The sequence below is a fragment of the Halyomorpha halys genome, unplaced genomic scaffold, assembly GCF_000696795.3.
Source record: "Halyomorpha halys isolate HHAL.00 unplaced genomic scaffold, Hhal_1.1 Scaffold596.1, whole genome shotgun sequence".
Lineage (NCBI taxonomy): Eukaryota > Metazoa > Arthropoda > Insecta > Hemiptera > Pentatomidae > Halyomorpha > Halyomorpha halys.
Window position 1 is genome coordinate 713,202 of NW_027106269.1, and position 26,654 is coordinate 739,855.

The 26,654-nt window shown below is 30.8% G+C and overlaps 1 protein-coding gene across 6 annotated transcripts in view; it reads right to left on the minus strand.

Annotated features, from left to right (window-relative positions):
* The window catches only part of Nha1 (Na[+]/H[+] hydrogen antiporter 1), a 244,678-nt gene that overhangs the window by 179,748 nt on the left and 38,276 nt on the right, over positions 1-26,654 (minus strand). For all 6 annotated transcript variants that reach the window (XM_024358963.2, XM_014426848.2, XM_014426850.3 and 3 more), the window contains one exon: positions 4,209-4,248. In XM_024358963.2, coding sequence (XP_024214731.1) covers positions 4,209-4,232 — 24 coding nt within the window. In that variant the 5' untranslated portion in view covers positions 4,233-4,248. The remainder of the gene's footprint in view (positions 1-4,208; positions 4,249-26,654) is intronic.

Consider the following 26,654-nt stretch of genomic DNA (forward strand, 5'->3'; position numbering starts at 1 on the left):
TTTAGAAACCGATATTCCGATATTATCGAAGGGAAATATCGATATTCCGATATTATCGGTTACTGGATATCGATATCAAAGTATCGGATATCGGAGTCAAAATATCGATATTTCGATAATATCGATATCGATATCCCATCCCTAGCTTGAACCAGGTACATTCCTTCCATTATAAACTCCCTAACCATTCAAATCCACTAGTTTCTAACCTTGCTTCCTCTTCCATTGCTGACAATCCTCCGTTTTAGTTGTTATAATCTTTATCATATAAAGATTATATTTACAACCTTTACCAATAGTTTTAGAATTAGCTATTACACTGCACAATTATATACTGATTAAAATGACATTATGTTTGGTGCTTTAACTAAAACAGAAACTTAGGGATTTTCCAATTACTTCTTCTGCCTTTTTGTTAGCTTTTTGTATATTTTAATTTTAAACTGAATTATATAATTCGTTATTTTAGTAGTACGGTAAAAATTAGAAACAATTATTTACTTTTTAAATAAATTAATTGGTATCTATTTATGTCTTAACAGCCTTTATTTATTTAAAAAGAATACCAGTCTAAAGAAATTAAAACATTATATGTTTAAAACTATTATTTAAGTAATATAACTTATTAATATGTTTCACCATATGAGTTTCAGTATTATGCAATTTTTTTAAATCTTGATATCCAACCTACAGATAAAAAATTAAAACAATTTTTCCTAGTTCATTTAGTTTTTTCCTTGAACTTTTTGGGGATAATGCACCCCTTCTTCAGCATCTAATCTGTCCCAGTGTTATTGGCTCAGTCAAAATTTTTTAAATATAGAAATATAACACGATTTCTATTATTTTTATTTATTGCCACTATAAATAAATCTGCCACAATATTCTTGGGCAATAAGTAATAGTGATAACTGATTATATTCATACTAAAATAAATTAAAATAAGAATAAAAATAAATGATAAAATTACATAAAAAATAAATAAAATCTCTCTCTTTAAATATATACAAGCAGAAGGATTTTACGAACGATTTTGGACTGTAAGGATTGGATTCGAGAGGAATTAGATGGTTTGTTTAGTGGAGCCCCATAGCTCAACGCCGTATGTCCAAATAGGCCTTATAATGGTCATGTAGATCAATCTTTTGTAATGGATTGGAAGTTTGGACCTTTCGTCTAGTAAATGTTGTAATAGTCGGAATCGACGAGCAGTTTCCTGTCTTTTCAGTCTTGAATGAGGATTCCATGTCAGTCGTTTGTCCAGATTTAGTCCTAAGTAACGGATCTGTTCAACAGGAATAAGTGGGGTATTATTAAAAGATACTGTAGGGCAAGACGAAGGTTTACGGCGGAGGGTAGATGTGATTTGGCTGGATTTATTGGAATTTATTTTAATCCTCCAGTTTTGGCACCATTCTTCGAGGGTGGTGATGTGGGAGTGGGATACAATGGAAGGATCATTATTCACTGACAATAGGCATGTGTCATCGGCATACGTGGTGAGAATAGTGTTAGGATGTCAGCTGTAAAAACTGTATAAAGGATAGGACCAAGGATACTACCCTGAGGTACACCAGTAGACTGAGGAAACAGGGATGAATAAGCGCTGTTGTGATTTACTTGAAATAACATGTCTGAGAGATAAGAACGGATAATGAGATAATATGTAGGGGGAAGGAATTTACGGATCTTGTATAGCAGTCCTGGGTGCAAACTCGATCAAAAGCCTGTTCTAGATCAAGAAAGACTCCCAAGCAGTACATTCCCTGCTCCAATGAAGATGAGACTACATCAACCACGATGGCATTGCTGGATAGTGGAGTGGGATGTTCTGAATCCAAACTGGTGATCTGGGATTATGCGGTTGGAATCTAGGATGGGGTACAGGCGTTTTAAGATAAGTTTCTCGAGGATTTTTCCCATGATAGGTAACAGAGTGATAGGACGGTAAGAGGATGGGTGTTCAGGCGGCTTTTGAGGTTTGGGAATCATTTTGATTATGGATAATTTCCATGGGTCAGGATAGTATGTGGATCCAAACAGAAGGATAAAAAAATAAACAGGATTTAAATTTCAAATGCAACAATAGAGTTTGTCCAAGTCTTTTCATTCATTCTGAAACTTTATTAGGGAATGAAGAACTGAAAGAAGAACAAAACGGATTTCAGATATTAGGATCCAAATTGACAGTGTGCAACGTTCATAAAAGAAAAAACTAAAGTTTAAGATATTTTGAAAAGCCTGGATATGGCATTTTTATTTACTAGTAATTTTAAACTCATGTAATAAATTTTATTTTCGTAGTTTGTATTTGTTTGTTAGGGCTTAAGGGCGTAAAACCCAGTAGTCAGCAATGTCCATATTTCATATTTTATTTTCCGAGGTATCCGAGATTTTATAGACCAAGATATTCCGATTTATCACTAATTAGTTTATTTTTATTTTATTTTTAATCTCTAGATTCTGAAATCTTTAAAATACTTATTGAGTATTTTTTTTTTTTTAGTTTATTTATTTGTTGATATTTACAACTGTATAAAAAAAAATACAACCAGTAAATTTGATCATAATGACATAATGATATGATACAGGATGTAGAGAAACTACCCAGTAGTAGAACTCTAAAAACAGTTTACAATATAAGGTCACGAGGCCATCTTCTTTTCAGGCGCCTCGGAGGATTGCTAGGAATGGAAGAGGAAGCAAGGTTAGAAACGAGTGGGTTTGGGTGGTTAGGGAGTTTATTATGGAAGGAATAATATCGGGTTCGGGCTAGATCGGTTACATAAGGAACATTTAGGTCTTTATGGATGGTTTTATTAGTAACAAAATAAGGAGCATTGAGGATTTTACGAAGGATTTTGGATTGTAAAGATTGGATACGAGAGGAATTCGAAGGTTTAGTGGAGCCCCAAAGCTCAACTCCGTATGTCCAGATGGGCCTTATTATTGCCATGTAGATCAGTCTTTTGTAATGAGTTGGAAGTTTAGACCGTTTGTCTAGTAAGTGCTGTAATAGTCGGAATCTGCGTGCAGTTTCCTGTCTTTTCAGTCTTGTGTGAGGATTCCAGGTTAGTCGTTTGTCAAGATGTAGTCCAAGATAACGAATCTGTTCTACAGGGGTAAGAGCCACATTATTAAAGTATACTGTAGGGCAGTCGGCAGGTTTACGACGAAGAGTAAATGTGATTTGTTGGGATTTATTTTTATCCTCCAATTTCGACACCATTCTTCGAGGATTGTGATATGGGACTGGAGAGTTTGGGATGCAATCAAAGGGTTATTACTAACTGTGAGCACACATGTGTCATCAGCATACGTGCTTATTGAGTTTAAATTTAGGTTTTAAGTCGTGTTTAATGGATTATTTTATCTTAAAAATAATACATAGTAAATTTTGTTTTAGTCCTCATTCAGGGCTAATGAAACACCTAGTCCCACTTTTAATGTAATCTTAAATCCGTTGAATAGAAAGGGCATTCGTGGAAGATGACTGTGAGTGTACTATTACTATACGGACACTTTGGCAGTGGCTGCTTCAGGATCAGACACGAATGAGTCAGATTTATATGTCCTCTACTCAATATAGCTATTGGGACCTCCTCCCTGCGATCGAAACGATTTGACACAGTCGAAGGATAAGTTTGTTTTTTTAAATTTATTAAAACGTTTTCGAAGGTATTTCTTTTAAATATTTCCAGGGTGCCATCCCTAACATAAGTTTAAGGCACCCTAAGATCGCATGCCATCCACTTTGAGAACGGCTTATCTAGGTTGTTGAAGGTTGGGGCTTTTGGGCGTAAAAACCCTGAGGTCATCAACGCCCACGTTTCTCACTTTATAATTCTATTTCAAGATTTGAGATTCTTTAATTGCTAAATAAGTTTGAATAATTGCTTACTTATTTTAGAATGTTTTAATACATTTGACAAACATTTGGGTTTAGATCTTATTCAAAAGATCATTCCTTTTTAAGAAAATTAAAACCATTTCTATTTTTTTTTGGTCATCATTCATTAAAAAATTAAATTAGATATTAAAAAATACTAGAAAATAAATATTGGAAAAAATATTAGCTAATAACAATTTAAAAAAAATTAATGAAAGAAAGAGATTAATAGGGTAAATCTCTGATACACCAGCTAGTAAATATTTACTAAAGCTTTAAAATAATTAACTATTAGATAAATATAAGGTAAATAACTCACGTTAAAATGTTCTGGTGGCTTCATTTTTGTTTCAATCCACCTGAAAAAAAGGATAATAATAAGTATGTCTATTAATAATACATAAACAATATCATTAGGTATTTTTAATCTTATTATGAGTGCTTATTCTAATCCAGAGTTTATATTTTAATCTGACCATTGAATAAAGAAAGGCACGCTTACCTGTCATTTCTTTTGTCTTTTTTTTTTTCTATTGTTCTTCTATGCTTAAGAGCAGTTGATAATAGTGACATATGTAAACGTTTAAAAAAAAAATTAAAATTAACGTCGATTTTACCAAGTTTATATTTATATTTTTAAAAAATAGAGAAGTAGAAGCTGCATTATCTTTAAGATGAAATCTCTGAAGAAATTCCATACTACTGAGACAGATTGTAGATTGTATTTGATAAATTGTTCAGGGAATATTAATGCTTTCTGAAATGAATAATGGAAACCTCTAGCAAAGTATTGGAGTAGGAGCTGCTATAGAATAAAATATAATTGAGCCACTGAAACAAGTTAAGAAAAATTATTTCCACCTTATATTCACGACAATAATATTGGTTCAGGATATATATTTTTTTAATTGACCTAATATTATAATAGTGCTTTTTACATTGAAAGAAGAACGCAAGAAAACTAAAATTAAATCTACCATACGATCTGTCTTTTTCATCCTTCGCTTTTGTTCGGTTGATTAAAATAAATTTTAATTTTAAATGAAAATTTAGAGTACTTAGCTTTACTCATTAAAAAAAAACCAGTATAATAAAAAAAATAACATGTTTGAAATTAAATACAAAGGTTAAAAATATGAATGATCTTTTTCAATGGTCTCATTCAGAATTGTCTCATTATTATTAGCTAACATTGATGATAATTACAAAATAATATTGGTGAGTTAGATCTGGCATTAGTATTTTATCATCCAACGAACAGTTTTAGATTTAGCAAATACTTCCTGGCCCTATCGTCGACACTTCTATCTACCGGCAATCTTCTCTAGTTCTAACCTATCTCTCTGCATTGAACATAAATACTCTTTATGTTAGAGATAATGACCATTAATTCTAGAAGAGCAATCGAGCAGCTGCATACAGTAGTCTGTAGATATTAGTTGTACATAACATGCCAAAGAGTTTTTATCTCTTCTTTTATATGAAGTAAATAAAATTTGCCTTAAACTATCTTGCGGTTGCAGTTTAATAACTAACTATTTCCTTGTCAGTTAAAAATCGTAGGGATGTAAGTTTGAAATCCACAAGATGAAAACAATGTTAGAAACATTGGCAAAATGACTATGTAATAAATCAAATAAAATTTCCTTTCTATTTTTATTTTTGTTATTTTTACCATCGAATTCTAGCCTGTTCATTTGACTGTAGGTGTTCAACCATAACTAATATGCTTTACAGCTGTTGAAAAAACAATAATTTTTGCCTTTGTAGGAAAATTGTCCGGGTGGCGGTCAATAAAGGTATTAAAATAGTAAAATAAAACTGTTTATAGTTAACCAACGTTTTGCCCCATTTTGAAGGCTTCATCTGGGCTGTCTGATTTTAGTACAAAGGACAACTGAAGTTGGTTTGATTTGACTTGACTTGATTATTTGAGCGCTAAGATTGTCAGTGGACTCTCAATTCTTCCTCCAATATGAATAATTTTTCTCCTTGAAGTGATGTCCTTAAAACAAGAGTGATATGAATTAAATTATTCTGTAAAGAACAAATATTTTGAAACAGTGCTGGAGATAAGTATGAACTTTTAAAACTATTTACAAAAATGAATCCTGATATCATCCTATGATATACGGTAAATCTTAATTAAATTACTTCGGTATAAAACACAGGCAATAGGGTTCCAGAAGCCTGATATATATTCCGATTCCATCTTTGGATACCCTTTATAAGATCTCGGAATTGCCTTAACTGAATTTCTTATATTTGGGCTCTAAGACAGATGGTATGGCACTATATCAGGCGCGGAGTTGGCTAAGTCAATATTCATTCCCGCTCCTCACCTGGCCCTTGTCTTGGCTCTTATATATCACTTCGCTCCCGACTTAGGAGTAAATCTCCATCACCTTTTTGGCAACCCCTCCTCAGGATTGCCACAGCTGCTTATTTATTACCGTCATCAAGCATTTGGCGTTGTTCAAAATAAAAATATTAATGCTTGATAAATATATATCAAAATAACTATTTGTTATCACTTATATTAAATGTAATACAACACTTATATATGTATATATATCTATATATTACGATTACCCTCTCAATGCGATACTAACACAACTAAAAAAAAAATTGAGAAAAAGGGTTGCTAAATAGTTTTATTTCTCATTAATATTTATTGTTTCACTCACCAATATATGAAATATTTATTAAGGGAAAAATAATTCGATTATACCATAAATTTGAATTTCCGAAGGATATCCACATTAAAATAAATGCTAACAAGTACCATTTCTGTTCTCCCACAGGGTTCCTGTCTAATTCCCATTCTATTTAGTCTTTTCAAAAATGACTACCCAAGATTTAAAAATGTTGATATAGCTCTCTTTCGGCGATGATAAAACAATTTACAACCCTTCATACCGTATTGACACAATTGTTAATAGGCTAAAGATGGTTTTAAAAAAAAAATCTGGATACCTTATAAAATGGGGTATAAAATATTGATAAAATTGAGTTTTCACAAAACGACAGCCTATACTTCCATCGGCCATAAATTTAAATAATATTTCTGTCCCTTTTACAAAAGCTGTTAAATACTTAGGAGTCACTTAAGACAGCAAAGTATTAATCCAACCACCTCATAAATTCGGAATAGGCAACCGCAACAAAAAAATTATATCGTATGTTTCTATACTTCAATAAAAATGAATATTATCTTAATGAAATAAATTGATAATGTATAAAGCGGTAATAACGATCTTCTTAACTAATGGAGATTCACTAGTTCAACCAATAAAAACACAAATGCCTCAGAATCATTAATAACTGTCCATATTACACAAGAATATCTAAAATTCACATTGAATTAAATATAGACACCGTACAGGATTATTTCTTGCTGTCTTGCTACAACTCATTAAAACTTCTAGTGACATAAATAGGAAATTGCACTAAAACTACAACCCGTAGATATAAACGCAAACAAATAAAACATATATTAATTTAATAATAAACCAATGATATGTATTTTATTTTATCCAGTGTTATGTATTCTTTTTTAGTTCAATAATGTTTTGGTTTTTTTTTCCTTCGGTTTGTTATTCAAAAATGTAAAATAGAGAAATTTGTATAAGAGGGTGTACCAAAAAATATGGTGAATATTGTACATTTTATATTGATGCAATTGAAATATGTTAAAAAAATAATGTTAACAAGTTAATCGGGTCACCCATAATTATCTTGGTTGAATATCCTTCTAATAATTACAATACATAATAAAATTTAAGAGTGGAATATCCTTTGATTACTATTCTTTTAAAAGTTTGAACATTCCTAATAAGTTTCATTTTGCAATGTTAATAAGTCTTAGAGGAAGAGCAAGTAAAGGAAGTTTCATTTTTTAATTTAATATATATTGTGTTATTTTTTTCTTGGAGTTCCTTCTTGGTTGAATAATTACAAACTTTTAAATTAAATTCTTTAATTTATTTTCTCATTCTGATTGTGTCTGCATTCAGAAAATTCGAGACACAATCCAATATTTTCTTATTGTGCGTATAAAATAAATCGATTTACCGATTTTTCAACACATAACTATAGTGTCACAGGGTTAGTTTTGTGGTTATATCAAGAAAATGAACAAGCTTTATTTATTTTAATGACAATAATGAATAATACCTTTTTATAAATCCAATTATACATATTTTCATTATGTAGTATATAACAAAAATAATAATCAATGATTACATATAATGTAAAGACATAACATTAACTTGTAAAAAACAAGGCTAGTAAAATGGTTTTTCCCTTCCACCCGTTGAAAATATATATATATATTTTTCAAAAAGCTAAGCATAATTGTTAGCAACCTTCTATCTATACATCCTACTACAAATAAGTAGCCATGAGGAGCCATACTTGGTTAGAATATTGCTCATTTCTTATTTCTATCCTTTAGTTTTTAGTATTTTTTTATTTTGGTGTTAAATATATCACGACATACTTACTATTTTTAATTTTTTCAGATACAGAATATCTTTATATTTGCTTACCTACGTATTTTTATTATGAACAATGATTAATTTATTAATTGATTTTAGGAGGAAGTAGGTATGTGAATTACTTTAAACGGGTTAGTAATACTTCACCACTGTTCTATTATTGTTTTCACAACATTTCAGCCTAACAAGGCATCCTCAATCTCTATTTGTGACGTAATATAATCAAATGGTACAATTATAGAAATTATATAAAAGAAAGATGGTCCAGGTGCTGTCAAAAGAAATCAAATAGTAAGAAAACTATTTATTATGAGGAAACGTTGCGCTCCACTTTGCTGGGCTTCCTCAGGGCTATAATGAATACAATAAAGTAAAATAATGTAATAAAGTAAAAGAATATGTAGCATGTAATAAAAGTAAAGTAAGGTATGGCTGAATATGATTATGTATAAACCATCTTCCTATAAGGAGTATTGTTTTAATATTGTATTAAGAGATTGTACCTGAGAATGCCTTTTGGTTAGGCCGAAACGTAATGAAATAGTGGTATCATTATTAAGTGTTAAGTATTACCAACATTTCTGCCGATTTGCGGGTACTTGCCCAATTTTCGGGCACAGTACAGTGGTGCATTAATTCTTCAACCAGCTTTTTAGGTAATCATTACTGAATTATTCAATTTCCAACAAGTTATTATTTTTCCTTAGATAATGAATTTTAGGACAAAGGTGTATCTAGACCATTGAGGGCCCAAGACATATTTCTTTTGGGGGTTGAATTATTTTTGAGGCATGGGATGAATATAATTTTTGAGACTTGGGCGGATTTGCTTGTTGGATCTTGGTCGGATTTATATTTGGGGCCCAGTGCAAATACAATTTTTTTTTAGTTATCACCCAACACCATAACCGTTGATGAGGTAAATAAAAACTTCCAATAGAATTAATAACAAGATCAGAAATAATACATATTAATGATGTCTCCTCCATTAAATTTGGTAAGGTTGATATGTTGCGACAGTTGACCATCAAGGTGTATAAATATGACAGTAAAACGTAGCAGTTAACGCGACTGTTAGGTCAATGACATTACTTTACTATCAACTATCACGTCAGACCCAGTTCATCAATATTATTGTGACAGTAAACTGTCACGTCAGTAAATGCAATCATACAGCTACATTTATAACGATTCTCAAAGAGTGGGTAAAGTTGCGAGTATTTGCCGGGTAAAATGGTTATTTTCAAAGAGCTAAACGAGTATTTTTTGGCCGAGAGAATCGGCAACACTACAAAAAATAGATTACCAGTCTTTTTTTTAAACAATGTATATGTTGAATTAGTTTTATCAATACCTGCCTCTAGACCTGTTTTTTATTGAACAAAGTCCCGGAATAAAGTTTCTATTCTACTCTAATCTAAAATATAATGCTGTTAAAATATATTCTTGAGGATCAGACTCCTTTTCGTGAGCTCCTTCAACCAGTGCAGATCCTTACTCTATTCCCTGACTATTATATTTCACGATTCTTTTGTTAATAAACTTTTATTTTCATAGATTGTTATTATTGTACCAATTTGAATTAAGAAACAACTAACTAAGCTCAATAACCGTACAATTCTAGGATGTTTTCACAGTTAGGGGATTTTACTTTCTAGATCATTTTCTCACTGTCTAGAAAAAAGTTTTGGTCCTTCCTCTGACTAAAGTTTCTTTTTCTTCGACAAGCCTTGGCTTAAGAAGCACCTTTATCTTCCCTGATCTATCTGAACAATCGGAAAGATAAGACCACTCCCACCTTTCTTCTTTTCTAAGGTGAAATTGCCTTCTTATCCTCCCTAATCATGTTTTCATTCTGGATATTCCTCAAGATCCATCCTTCTTAACTTACTGAAGACCCCAAATCTTTTGTGGATTACCTACAGAATACGTTTTACAATTTCACCAAGCCTGTTATTTTTTTATTTAAGTTTATTATATGTTAAACTTTCCCTTCCAGTACTAAATTACATTGGACGAATAGATTTTTCAAGTCTACCCCTTTGTACTATAATATAAATCATTCATCAATATTCTATACCTGTTTCGATTTGTGGCATAATATTTATAACTACTGACATTTTTTTTTTTAATTTTCTTTTTTAGTCCCCTTTCTGGCATACGGGGTGCGGGAGCAGTGGGGTAGTGCGCTGGGGGTTGAGCATGTCACTGCTACCAAAGATCACCAATTCTTTTTTTTTATTCTTTGATTACATTTTTTACTGTGGTGCAGCCCAGTTCATTGCCTTACTGATGGAGCTGCACCACTGCATCCGTTCGGTAGGTCCTCCTGGTGCACATCCGTCCGGGTGCCTCCTGCAGTTACCAGGCTGATCCAGCCCTCCTGGATCTGTGAGACCCAATAATCTGGGAGGACCCATTTTGGCTTCAATCTAGAAAGGACGGTAGGGAAGAACTTTCTCAAAGTAGCGCCCTTCTGGCTTGCTACCCACCGCCCATTCCACTCCTGTATTGAGTTCTCCCGCAGTATTTTCTTCCATAAGTTTGGAGTCTTACCGATCCTCTCTCAAAGCTCCTCCGGTAGCGCTTCTAGTCCCTGCCTCTTTACTTCATATTTAAGGATATCCTCCCTGAGAATGAGGTCCAGGGGCATCGCTCCAGCCAGCACCTGCACCGTCTCATGTGACACCGTTCTGTATGTCTTCATGACCCTCAGTAGGACCAATCTCTGCATGGTGGCCAGTCTTCTCTTCTGTGTATGGGTGCGTCTTCTCTCAGTCTTCTCTGGTGGGGAAGCGTAGTACCTCAGAATACCCAAGATCACACCTTTATAAATGGTAATCGTTACAGGGTACCTGAGGCCCCAAAATGCACCCCTTATCCTACTTAATCCATTGAGTGACAGTGTCACCCTGTCCTTTAGATACACCTGGTAAGAAGTTGCATCGAATCTTCTTCTTATCCTCACACCAAGATATGTCACCTCCTTACCCGGTCTAAGCCTCTGTCCTTGGATAGTTCAAGGTAACTACTGACAGTGAACAATTATTTGAATAAAAATGAAAAGCTTTTAAGGAAAAGGAATTTTCCTTAGAAAAGGAATTTTTATTACCCACTTACTGTTTATAATCTATTTTTTATTCTAATAGTGAATACTAGTTTTGTAAATGAAGTCTTATGATGCTAATTTTTGTGGTATAACGTGTATCTCACCAGTATACTGAATTAATATTTTAATGGTAACTGGTAAACCATATTCCTTGTCACCAACCTCGTGTATTATTCGACGATTTAACACCTTTTTCCAACATTTTAGTAAAATATCATAACATATTAACCTTATATCACTCTACAGGAAATCATTTTTCTTTTTTTTTACGATCTCGCATTCGTATCCAGACAACTTGGTGTTCTGATATAATTCTTATTCCTTTTCAAATTTCAATAGTATTTATAAATTTACTTGAATGGTCAAACTTTAATTACCAACACTCTGCATAAATCTAAACAATATTTATCATAATATCAGAAGTGACCACACGGCACATTGGTACCCTTCTATGACCCTGGGTATCATATCTGCTTAGTTTCAGTATCAACAATTTAAATGCTCGAAGAAAAGTGTTCTTACATTGTTACACTGCACTGAAATATAAACTTAACTTTCATTAACGGCAGATTAAGTTTTGATGTAATTTTCAAATAATAATTTTAAAGGTTAAGTAGAAAGCAACTTGCGTGGGAATTTTTATCTTCTATGGATAGGGAATGGAAATATCATTGTTGCATTAAGTACAGACTTTTGGGAACAACAGACTGATTTTTCCTGAATAAAAATTGTATTGGCTATTTTGAAGCGCCTTATGGTTTTTTGTAACTGTTTAATTTATTAAATATAATATTGTATACGATAAAACAAAGATATTGGTTCATACTTATAATCTTTGAATTTATAGAGAGCAAATGAAGAAAAAGATATTTAATATTATTTAATTGTATATTTTAATTATTTAATATTATTATAATTATAATATTAACAATTTTTTATGATTATATAATTTTTTTTTTTTTTTACCCCATACAAGAAACCCTTGCATACTTGTTGAATATTGGTCGACCTATCACCAAGAAAAGTTAAAATTATTAATATTTTGAAACGTCTGAACCCAAAAGCTACGAGGATATTAAATAAAGGTGTCAAATCTAACAACGAAGAATTGGATATTGTTCCTAGCTCAATGAGTAAACTATTTGCAATTAGATTCAAATGTACCAAACAAATCAGAAGTAAATGATGAACAGGGTACAAAGGCAACTCTCTGTGATATTTAGCTCAAAGGAAAATAAAATCAGTCAACACCATCGTGAGACTTGAAATTAAATACGTAATGTTTTAAGTAATGTTTATACTCAAAGCGAAAACTGCTATGGAAAATTCAATCATAGTGAAATAGAATGAAGTATGAAGAAAAAGGCACTTAAACTGTGGGGAATAAAATCGAGTTGTGGAAATTGGAAAAAAAAAAAGTAACAGACGCTTGAGAAGCTTGATGTGGGTCACTCTTTTAATATACCATGCATGTGTTATTTATATATGTCCGATTACGGTTTGATAAGTATGCTGTGTGAAATAGCAACCTGATGTATTTAGGCAGCATAGATAAATAAATTATTTCTCTCTCTAGGGCTTATTGCAGTTTAACCTATTTGATCCCATCGCCATAAAAATCGAGCAATGGTTAAATTACCTTAATATCTTGCGGTAATTAATATTTTTGCTACAGTGAGGGATCATGATAATTTTTTCACTTCTGATAATCGAATACCAGCAATGCTTCACTAAAATCTTCTTCATATGTTTTACAGTTCCAGTATAACATTGGAATTTTCAATGTAATAAGTAAAAAAAAAAGTAATTTTTTTATAATATAATGATTGAGGTATTTTAGTTTTTTTTAGTTCATCACGTTTTGTAAGATGTGATAATGTTATTTTCTCAAAAATTGATTAATGAGAAGTAGTATTGGGCGCCCTATTATTGGGGCAATGGGGCCGGGAGAGCACATGTGTACATATAGGATATATTTTAGAATAAACCTTTTTAGTGGTTACTTATATTATATTGAATTGTACAACACACAAAATGTATTAGTGGAGTGGACCAGAATCTTTCAAGATTGATTTTTTAAAAAAAATTTAAATGTGACTGCGAACTATGTGACAGGTTTATTAAAATTCAAAAATGAATTGAGAACCAGCTAAAATTCGTTTTATGTAAATATATTGTTAATCTTTTCGTTAGTTGTACTTATTAGATACAATCTAAAACATTTTTGGTGCATTAATTATTAAATTCATTTTAATAATTTGGATGAGTTTATTTTAATTTATTAGCTAACCATCAAGCTGTAATTTTAAGTTGAAATTTTGGGATCGTATTTCAATTAAGGTAATAAAAAATTGTACCAAGGTTCAATTGAAAAAATAATTTTGAAAAAGTCGAGATCAAATGGAAAAAAAGACTATAAAATTCATGGTCTTATGATCTTACAAAACGTTGCAGAAGAGTGATTATACGCCACCATAGATCTTCTATACAACGGCTATAATATCATATAATTCAATTTCTGTTTACAACAGATACATGAAAACATAGACTAACTGATAAGGCGTATGACTTCGATAATTATAATGTTTTAAAAAATACATTTTTAAATATTTATCATATCCACATTAAATACAATGAAAATTTTTATTTGAAATATTACATTTTTATAAATGTTTAAATTTTTCAGTCGAATTTATTTTTATTATTGTTCTATCTTTTTAAAAATATAATAACAATTTTCGATATTTCTCATGATGTTTAATTAATCGGCTATGCTGTCTTGAAGCCAACAATAATTAATAATTCACCAGAAAGCAGCTAATAAGTGCCATAGTTAAGAACTACATATAAATATCAAACAGCATTAATAGTAACCGGAACGGTTACACGGAGCTAGTTACAGATAGGCTAGGTTACTATCAAAAGCCAGATCATCCGGACGATGATAATGACCCTAAATCCTTCCCCTAACGACCCATCAATGAGGCCATTACTGTGGAGATATCCATCTTGTACTAGCTCCCATCCTCGATGATCCCATTCCCAGAATCTGTTTATCTTTATGCTGATGTAATACGGTGTACGTATCAGTTATCCCTTATGGATGTTTGCCAAAAGTTGTTTAGTGACAGCAGTATATTAGAATATGATGCACCCTGACATATTGAAATACAAAATTAAAAAACTTATAAGGTTTATGAAACTGAAGCTTTTATTGCCTTCAATACCCCAGCACATTTATGCACCATCAACAATAATATTTTATAGAAAAACGAAGAAAACTCAATCTAAAAAAAATATATTTTTTTGTTTCACTTAGATCTTATTTCTTTTTATAGTTTGTTTAGTTTATAGCTGTTTTATATTAACTTTATTTTATACGTTATCTACAAACATTTCCGCTAACGAATTTCTGCAACTCATTTTTTTCCAGCTTGCATTTTATTCCAGTTTACTCGGTGTTGGAACCCGGCTCTAGACGGTGTATTTCATATTCTAACTATATTTTTTCTTTTCCCTACCATCTTTTATATCTCTCTCTTTTCTTATTCTTCCTTCCTCACCCACTTTATCAAGCTATGTACACCACATCTAATTACTGTTTTTGTATTACTGAATACTCTTATGTTATATAACTTTATATCTACTTCTTTATTTTAGTAATTTTTTTTACATATTTAATTAATCACATATAAGTCTTTCTTTATAGTACATCAATTTTAAATAATTTTCAATTTGTAATTTATTTAGTTTCTTTTCATATCCTTATCTTTATTTTTATTAATTAATATATGAGAGGCAGTGAAAAATCTCTTCCTTGTCAATATTTTTTATTTTAATGAATCATCAAGAAGGCTTCGGGGCTTTCGCCGCCATCATCAGGTTATCTACAGTACAAATGTACACAATTCATACAACAATTCTATTGATTGTGTTGTTAATGATTAATTGAAATAAAGAATTTTAACACGGAAGAGATTTTTCACTACATCTCATTGTATTAACGAAAAGTCATCCAATAAAGGACCAATAATATTTTTTTTTTGTTAATTTAATTAATTTATTTTTTCTTCTTTCATTCGTAATTTTAATAATCCTATTCCTAAATCCCCATACAGTTTCAATTTTCTTATAACATTAAAATTTAAATTTTCTTCAATACTACATCTACACCTGTATTAATTGTTATCTTTGTATGTTTCTAATTATTCTGTATGTATTTTATGTTTTACATTATGGTTATATGTAACCATACTATACTATAATATGGTATAATTATATAACCTATAATTATAAGTTATTTAATTATATCATTATTGTTTTTTTATTCTTATCCCCAATGAAGGCCTTAAATTCTGGCAGAAATATTTGCACTAATAAATAATTTGTTACTAATTTGTATTCTCTACTGACCGCACCCCTTCACCATCTTTTTTTTAGATAATCTAACCATTAGGTTTAGCTTGCATTAATATTATAAATTTATCAAGAAAGATTATTAGTCCAGGCTTTGAGCGTTCTTTATACATTTAGTGATTTCACTGTACGATTTTGCACGTTTTGGGTTTTATACTGAATTTTTCTTCGGTTTTTTTTACTACACAAAAATACGCTTTGTATACTCATAAATCTACTCCTATTTAGTTTAGTTGAAATTATTTTACTGTAATAACAGTAGAATGTTTTTATATGATAATATAAATCCAAATAATTTTTTGATATTTAGGTGACCATCGTATATGTATTTTGAATTTCACAATATCATTCTTGTTCTACGATTTATTCTGAATGAATATGGTGCAAAACCTTTTCAACAAATAGCTTCTTATTTAAGACGTATTCTAAATATTAGTTATGGATTTAGCAACTTCGAACAGCAAAAGTTGAATGTCCCCGAAATGTACAATAACAACCTTCAACTAATGACATATAAAAAATTATGTACGAAATAAACTGAAATTAAAATATTAAAAAAAGGCCCTTGGTGTCATAAAATTCAAAACTTTTACAATCTCCTTTGTGACTGAGTTATGGATGCCGACTTGAGGTCACAGCGGTTCCTAAACTTGGTTATAAAAAGAGATGTGTAAAATCAGCTTAGGGTCTGATGAAGTCATAAATGTCGGTTTAGTACTATCTTAATTAGACGAGGGGAGTCACAGACATATCTTATATACTTGGACTATATATCTTCGAATCTAGGTCACATCCTCCCAGTTCTAGAGTCATTCATATTCCTAGGATAAAGTTGGCGGGGTTATAATCACCTGGGGTTGCTTTTTAGGAGCTTTAAAGATTAATATCTTCAAATAACCTGTATGAATTCAAATTAAATTCGAACAAGGAAGTATTTATTAACATTGGAAATCTTTTTAAATAGTTTCCAAGCTAGTTGAGCTTTTATTCACTTACAGCTGCTGAAATATGAGATTCACTATATTATTATTGAATAATTATAGCTAGCTATAATTAATTATTCTATAATTATAGATAACTAATGATATTTTTCCAAAGGTATTGACCTTAGGAAAAATATCATTAGTTATCTCCTTTATAAAGGTTATTACTGGAAAATTGATCAAAACAAATCTTTCTCACTGTTGCTATCAATAAAGATAGTAATGAATCAGTTCTTAATTCAGATATATTTCTCTTTTCATAAATATTTGAAAATATTTTTAAAAAGAGAAAACGGTTTTGTTTTTTTTCTATGGAAAGTTTAAAGAAATGTTAGTTATTAGTTAAAATCTTTTTTTGAAGGAATATCTTCAATTGTTCCGGTGTATAACCAAATAATACTTTAGTTGTAAATTAAAATTCCTGTTTCTAAATAAATGCAAAATTAGTTATATTTTGAATTAAGAACTATTATTATTATTAATAGTTTTGTTATATTTTTCGAAAAAAAATATTTTAAAGTGGTTACATAAAGCTTTTGTTTATATATATAATAGTATACCTTTATTTGTGGCTTTGATTTTATTTATTTTTTATTAATGTAGTTTCAGTTTTTTTCGGTTGTTATTAGGTAAATAAAATGTATTTATAAACAACATTTTTTCGGTTTAAGTTCATTAATGATTGTTTTCATCTAATAATTAAGAGCTTTTATTTGTACTGGCTAACTGGAGAGGGTTATACCTATAAACAAATTGTAAAATTCATATTATAAATTTCCAGTTATAAATAGCTTAATTTCATATGTAGTGATAAAAAAAAAAATCATTCACACTCATACCACTGTTTTTTTTTTTTATTGTGTTATATTACCTTATGTCTTATATTTAAAGACAATAGTAACAGGGAATAGAGATCATGTACACCATATTTACAAATATATAAATTAAATGATAAGAACTAGAAAAAATAATAATAAATAAAAAATAAATAAATATAAAGTACAATAGCATCTTAAACGTAATCATTTCTTTCACAATAAGTACATTCAGCCTGGGGAATTCCGAAGCGAGCTCTTCCTCTCCCTCCCCCAGTTGTGGAGGAAAGAGGACTTCGGGAGATCCCGGCGCCTCTCTCTCAGCTGATTTTTTTTTTTTTTCAGTTGTGCCATTATTCAAGCAAAGCACCGATATGTTGTAATAAACATCTATGCCAAGACTCCTAAACAATTTCTGATTACCTACCGTATTTTCTTCAGATTGGGTTGACACATTTCTTAAAAATGACTAGTATTTCTTATAAAAATCTTATATAAATTTTTCTTTTGTATAACTATCCTCAAATAGATCCTATAATAAAATGTTATGATAATAAATTTTCTTGCTGATCAGCAGGAGAAAATAAAACGTCCAATTTTGCTTATACATACATACAATGTTTTTTAAGAAAAAAATCACAGTGTTGTTTCTTCATATTAGCAATGATAATTTCTAAAAATTGTAATGATTTGTATTAAAAAAAAATGAATACCCCCTTATTACTTTAATATATTCTAAATATTCATACTATGAATATTTATTTTATCAGATTACATAATTAATCGTTGTTCATTGAGTAAATAACTTTTTTTGGACAAGTCAATGGTAGAATTTTTAACTTTTATTTAAAATTATGAAGTAAAAGATATAAAATAATAATTTATGTGTGAATTTTGTTGTGAAATAACTTAAAACCAAATTAAAAAATGTATTTATTCTGGCTTTTTACTCCACGGGTGTTCATTGTTCTTTATATTTTCTTCCTTACCTTCCTGATTCGTCTTTTTCCGAAAGGTAATGAGGAAATATAAGGAAGAAATATTTATCTTCCATCTTCTCTCTCTTTAGGAAGCCGAAAAAAAAACACAACAGAATAACAGATTTATCTTTAAAACACAGGAAAGAATGTCAATAATAATATTGAAACATTTATTTTCTTAAATTATTTTACTCGAAAAATATACAGCTATATTATTTTAGGGAAAAATAATTTAAGAGTAACTACAGGATTAGAACATTCTCTGATAATCGCTGTTTATTGGCTTTGTGGATTTTGTACTTATTTTTTCTGTACGAAAAAAATCAAAAACTTTCCCTTTAAAAGCATTCCATTATTTGAATTCTAGACCTAGATCATTCTAATAATGGTTGCGGTAATTTAAAACTTGAAGTGGAAATTACAATAGAACAATACTTGAGACTATACATTGAATTCATCTGTTTAGTTATCCGAAATTTCTGCTAATCTCATTTCTTGGCAAGATGAACCCAATGATTGTTTAGGCTGGCAGGTTCTTGATTAACCCCCAAATAAGTTAGGGTAAAACTGTCACTCACCAAATGTATTATTAAAGTTCGCACGTGCCTCATAAGATTTCCACCAAAAGACTTTCGACACGAAAATTCAAATATTAGTCTGGACAAAAAGAAAATAGTACATTTGATGACTCCCTTTCATAAAAATGTCTGACATACGCGAGGGGGGGGGGAGGCTATCTAATGGTAACTAACCTATTCTAGATCAATTTTTCATTTCGTTGGATCACCACTGAAATCAAAGTTTAACCCCTAAGCCGGATTCAAACCGGGCCGCAGTCACTTAACTCTATATCAGTCACTTAACTCCCTCAGCTACTACCCGAAAAAGCGGCACTAATCCGGTAAGACTTATTTTAAACTTATTCCTAATAACTTGAGACATTCAAACTCTGAGTCAGTAAGACACCTCTGTCTATACCCCTTCTTAACGTTTTCGTGAAAAAAAAATCTAGATTAATAATTTTTTATATATGCTTGTTTGAGAGTGGTTTAGTTTATTCTTAATTTAAAACAATTTTGATCCTTTTTTTCCTCTCAACTTTTATTCTTTAAAATTTCTCCAACGTTTCGGCCCTCAGGCCATTCTCAAGGATTCCACCTTCAATATTGATGTCATTTCTTTTTTAAATCTTAAAATTGCAGTCTAATTGATCTTGTCACATATAAATTTTTCTAAAAAATTGTTATCTTAGATTTAAAACTTTTTTACGAAACAATTTCCTTCCTTCCTTCACTTACATTTACAACTGTAATAGGGTTCTATTTTAAGTTGTAAATGTAAGTGAAGGAAGGAAGGAAAGTGTTTTGTAAAAAAGTTTTAAATCTAAGATAAAAAATTTTAAAAAAAAGTTATATGTGACAAGGGCAATTAGCCTGAAATTTTTAGATATAAAAAAGAAATGGCATCAATATTGAAGGTGGAATCCTTGAGAATGGCCTGAGGGCCGAAACGTTGGAGAAATTTTAAAGAATAAAAGTTGAGAGGAAAAAAAGGATCAAAATTGTTATAAATTAAGAATAAAAAAAAATCTGTTATTGCGTTTCATTGTTTATTAATAATAACAAATCATAGTGGTCGATACAAGTTTACCATGTATGAAGAAGTGTTTTAGAAATGACAATTTTCCCTAGCCCCTACTTCAAGTTGAAATTATTTGAGAAATTAGCTTTTATGATTTTTGTAAAAACCCCTCTTTACCTTGTTACGCTACCTGAAGGCCCAGGATAAGCTGATTCGAAAGGTGTATCTGAATTAGTTATGGTAACACTCATAAAGATAGTTTTCTGCAGAACTTAGGGACAGGTTTGTTGTTGGTTTTTGAGGGTTTAAAAGTAACACAGGTAAACTAGTCAACCTCCTACTGAAGACAGTAACATTACTAAATACTCTGACTTTGTTTTGTTAATATTTTTTTACGGAAAACAACGTAAAAATTTTGAACCACACCATTGAATCAGTCAAAAACAGATAGAATTCATGTCATTTCACATATGCCAAAAATAAGGAAAGCATTAAAAAATTGGTCGAATTCGAGGGTACAGCAAATGGTCATACAATAATATGATCCAGAGATGTGATCATTAGTATCAGAGTTTGGCAAAAATTAGTTGGAATAAAACCTAAAAAATGAACCATTGATAATTACCTTGGAGGAAGGAGCGAATTTGAGGGAATAAACTGGAAGAAAAAGTGATGCCAAAAAGGCGGGCTTTTTGGGCCTTTCAGAAGCGTGTTAGAGAAGTAGGGGAAGAGTACGAGCCAATTACTGACTGCCTTCATTTTCAGTATAGGTTAAAATGGCGGATATTGCTATTAACCTCAACTTCTGGGCGTGATCTTTTTGGCTTCACTTTTGAGTCGAAGAAGAGTATAGTTATTTAACATTCAGATAAATACACATTGTTTTCATGGACTTTTTAGCAAATAGATTTATCGCGACAAATGTTTGCCATTTTCAGATGAGTACTGATGTGAAACATAATAATTAAATAAATTGATGATTTTCTTTTCTTTCGTAAATTTTCTATAGGTACATTATTTATCAACGAAATTATAATGTAAGTAAAAATATATGTCAACCTTTGTTATCAACATTTGGCTTCTCCCAGAATTTAATATAACCTGGCAAATCCACAAGTTGTAGCTATTATAGAACAATAATAAGAGGCCTTAGCTGTCGGAAAAGCTCTCAGCGCTTATATCAGCTGGAAAGCTCCTTTGTAGTGCTTGGACTATAAATCTTTATCTCAGGTCTTTCCTTTTGTCTCGTCCTTTCTATCGCCTCGCTATTAAATCCTTCTCGGCATCCTTTCTTCCAGATTTTTGTTGGTTTTTCTTACAGCTCTTCCCAAGGCTTAACCTCATTAGTTTCCCGGTTTAAGGACCAAGCATATCTTCCTCTTTTGTCTGTCAACCTAGTTTCTATTCACTTTTGAGAGGATCTTGGCTTTGAATGACACCAAAGCATAGGTGTTCCTTTTTATCCTGCAGTCCTACGTTTTTTGTTACTCTCTTTATATCCTTATTTCACAGATATTAAAGTCCTATTATATTACCAGAAAAATCTTCTTTGGCTTCGAAATCCAATCAACAGTAATTCGTGCGTAATTGATTAGTTAGTCACGTACTTTGATTGTGATATAAAAGCTTATTATTGTCTTGTCGCAGTTTTTAAGATTAAGCTTACATCACCATGCCGTCAATCGGTGATAATGTTTTTTAACTGAAGTCTATAGGAGTAGAAATTGATGAACGATTAAGAGAAAAAACTAGCATATTGCAAGCATTAATTCGAATCTGTCATTTAAAAGAGATGAATCAGATATCCCACCCCCCTATCACCGTACCTTTTGAACCTGGTTTCAGATTGGGTCTTATAATGCATATTGTTGAGTATTTGTTAGCAAATGACGAGCTATGCAGATGACACTTTAAGGTTTCCAGCTCAGGTTCGACTTAACACCATATTTTTGGAAATCTGGTATTTTGGTAGTCTCTATAAGAAATTTGCTTACTTTTTATTATAAATTAAATACTACACATTCACAAACATTCTAGAGGGTCATTTGAGGGATCATTTATTGCATTTTCAGATCTTTATTATACTAATATTATCTATAAGATTTCAAACATTTTTTGTGTTTCAACTTCACGAAAACTGGTAATGATAGCGAGTAGGTACGGAAAATATTTTATTTTCGTTTATTTATCGGTTCACTGAAACCTAATTATGAGGATTTCTCACTTTAAAGGTGCTTGTAAAACATTATAAAATAAATAAATATTATGTTAATTGTAGCATATGTTGGCTCAATTTATGTTTACAAATCATAATAATAATAAATTATTATACGCCGGTGTTCAATTTTAAATAAATAATAAATTGATATAAAACATACAATCGAGTCAATTCAATATATACTCATTTTCAAATCTAGAAACATGGGAGCATTGCCCTGTTTGCTAGTATTAGTTTCGAATATATTTTTTTAATAACCATAAGGCCATATTTTCATTACTAATACAGCAATGTACATACTTTCAAAGGAATTTTTCTGGTTTTTGATCCCTCTAAGATCAAATTAATACAAAGTAAATAACCTACCACCGTAGAATAAGAAGTGCGTTTCGATGAATTAGTTAAAAGGCTTTGGACGGTCGTCCGTTTCTGCATTTCTTCTCCATGTAGGCTGAGAAGTTGCATTGGAGTATTGACGGCAAAGTTATCTATGAAAATAGTCTGTGTCACCCTCCTGCGCTTTGGCTATCTCTTCTGTATACCTGTAGCTCATGGTCGGGATTTCATTCAAAATGTAAAGGCTATGATGTTAATCTTGAGCGCTATGCTAGCGAGTGTTAGAATGAGGGCCTACATAGAGACATGTAGGGACGGATGACCGTCCAAAGCCTGCAAGCTAAGTCATTCAGGCAAGCTTCTTATTCTATGGTGGCAGGGTATAAACTTTTTACTACTTAGTTCATTAGAAGAATCTTGTTCGATTCTGGTATCATTATACAATTAAAATAATTTACATCCATAAGGTCCTAAACTCTTCATTCCTAACTTCAAATATCCAAGTTTTCGATCTGGCCATCATGAACCTCACATAAAATTCTAGTTTATTTTGCACAGGTCTAGTATATTCTAGTTAAAAATAAACCTAATTTGTTACTCACTTCATTAAAATTTAGAAACTTTTAATTAAAATTTCTTTTAGCACTAGTATCTTTTTTTAATCAACAAAAGTAGTATAAGTATAACAAGTCATAAGTAATGAATAGTGCTTGAAGATTTTGTTAATAAAGTCTTTAAATTTAAATTAAGTAAAAAAATAGGTTTATTTTTAAATAGAATACATTTAGACGTAGACAGAAAAGCCTGTCAATTTAACATTTAATGTGAGTTTGTACAACTTTTTTTTTAATATCATCCCTGTTTATGACCAGGTTGGCCGAAACGTTGATCGTATACAGTTATGAATAAATATGGATGTCAATTAATTTAATTGAATAGTAATAACTAAGCTCATATATTTTATTCCTCTTTAATTAGCACTTTAAATTTGGATGTCAGAGTTCTTTGAGAAAAAAAAGTATTTTAGCTTTTTGATTATCTTAAACTTCGTTCGGTGAACTATGATGAATGGAGAATTTCCTCAAATTGTAAATAATTTATAAAAACTTCTTTTTTTTAAATAGCCGATCCGTAAAATGTACAAGTTGAAATTGGGGCTCGGAACGAAATAACTTCAGGGAAGAATAGTACAATAGGTTGGAACAGTTGGTCCATGAAGCTTCCCGTATGATCCAACTACTTTGGGAACTCTATAAGGGAAAGAGCGGGTATAAGCCTTGTGAAGCTAGGGACTATCAACGCCAGCTGGGCCCTCGGAACAAATGGTCACGTACTACTGATAAAACTCCAGTCCGAGGGAAGTGCCATCTCAGGGCAATACTAATAATGAGTTAGGCGTCCTTAATACCTTTTAAAGCAACTGAGTAATTGCAATGTAATTGTTTTGAAACAAGATTAAAATTAATTTCAAATATATGAAATGTTTGGTCAATTTGAATTTATCAATTGTATCATTTTGTATTGCACCGAATAAATAAGTCTCCTATAAAATTCATTAATACTTTTAAAAATTATTTTTTTTGTCTTGAAACTAACCATATTAATCATTCTTACTCGGACTAGATTTATAACCGGAAGGATAACTCATCTTTACAGCAATAGTGAATAAGACAGTTATTTCCATTCGAATTAAAAAAAATATATGAACAAAAAAAGGACAATACGTTTGTATTAAAATTTTGTTAGTAGTATAGGCAGGCAGGGTCAAAATCACTTCAGCAAGTCTCTGGGTCTCTGTAGTCTTTTGGCCAGTGTATGCCAAAATTAAAAAAAAAAACTACTTTCACCGTTAAAGATGCCACAAAAATAAAATAACTACGGTTATCTCTTAATAGATATTAAATAACCAATATAATCCTCATATGTCTACTTATGTATACAAATAATCTATTAATATAAATAAATCATACGTAAGTAGTAAGCAATTAATTTTACGTAATGAGAATAATGTATTTAGATTCTCAATTAATTGTTACTTATGCATTCATTATGCAAACTTTTTCAACTCTGAATCATCTAGAGCTCTTCCCGACATTAAAGATAATTTGGTCGGGTTATTTGGAAGTGGTTAGTAATAATTTGGGATTATTTAAATGTAAATATCATTTTCCTCTATTGAGGATTTCAATTACAATACGACATATACATTTTTATTTACATAAACCTTATTATAGAGGGTTCAGGAGCCCTCTGGGGTCCTCATCCTATCTCTTAATGTGGGTAATTAATTTATTGAGAAATATCTTAAACCATTAATTATCTGAAAACATTAATTGGAGAAAAATCTGGCGATTGGGCGTGGTTATGAACAAATCACCTCCTTGTGGGCCGCTCTTAGCCGTGGGAGTTGAAGTTTAGGTCTCAACAGCTTCGGCACGGCAGCGGCGCTGGTTCGAATTCAGCCTATGAGGTCGGATTTTATTTCTATTTTGACCCCATTAAATGAAAACTTGACTCCATCATGGTCAGAATAGGGTGGCACCCTGTTGATAACTCCTCTATACGTCATAAATGAGTTGTTCACGAAAAAATAATAGACTTTCTTACTAATGTACTAAACCCCTGACCTTTTATGGATTGTAGAGGTCCAGAATTTTATTTTTCAAACCAAATTTGACAAGCCTAGCGATTGCATTTCAAAACCTGCTTCTTTAATTCAAAACGCATGGAATACCCAATGATTTTTTTTTTTACCTTTGACGGAATCTAAAACGAATTCAGAAGTTATTTTCACTCTTCGAGCACCTTAAAGTCTCTGTAGAGAAGATATGTTCGCTGTCAAAGTTGCGTTATATAAAAATATATTAAAAATTTTAATTTTCGGGTCATAAAATTGAAAAAAGGAATATAGATTCCTTTTGGAAAAAGCTCAAACAGAAATTACTTTTTCAAAAAGTAAAACGCAATACCTGACTAATATAACAACAATTTATCAATAGCAACACAAATATCACCGAAGACTGATTATAAATAACTATTTTGAAAAAAATATAAATAAAGAGTTTTAAAATAAAACATATAAAATGAATCGATCTTTATGTTTAAAAAGAAATTGACAACGTTTTTTATGTGAAAGAATATGAAAGAAGAAAAAAAAAATTCACATCCCATGAAGAGAAAGGGTTTATTTTTTTAAAGAGTTTAATTAAGATTTAACAATTAAAAAACTTCAGCTAATGGGTTTATGCAATGTAACATGTTTTTATAACGCAAATGCATAATTTTCAAAGTTAATACCTCAATATTTTGTTGTATTATTTGAATTTTTAGTAAATAAATGACGCGTTTATGCAGATAATTATGTACTTAAAGATATATTGATTCCATAATAAAACAAAATTTCATAAATAATCTCTGTTGAGGTGTTTTTGGATAAGAATAAGGAATCGATTACAGATAACAATAACATTGATTGTAACTGAAAGCGATATTGGTTGTACAGTTTGGTAACTTTATAATAACAAATTGAGTGGCACGGTCCTAAGCTGAGAATTCAGCTGCCATTGAAAAAATGTGGCCAATGAGTTAAACGTTTGTGAGATCATTGTTGACTGAGAAGGAAATAATCAAAACAAGGCTAGCCAATTGCCTCCTAGTGGTAGCTGTTCTGCTTATCTCTGGTTTTCAGGTACTCAGGCCGTCATAGAAATGGAATAGAAAAGATTAACAGTTTCTTAATATACAGTAGACATTGTATATTAACAAACTGTTGTTAGACATATTATTGTAAACCACTTTAAAGTTTAGATATATTTCATATTATGTTTA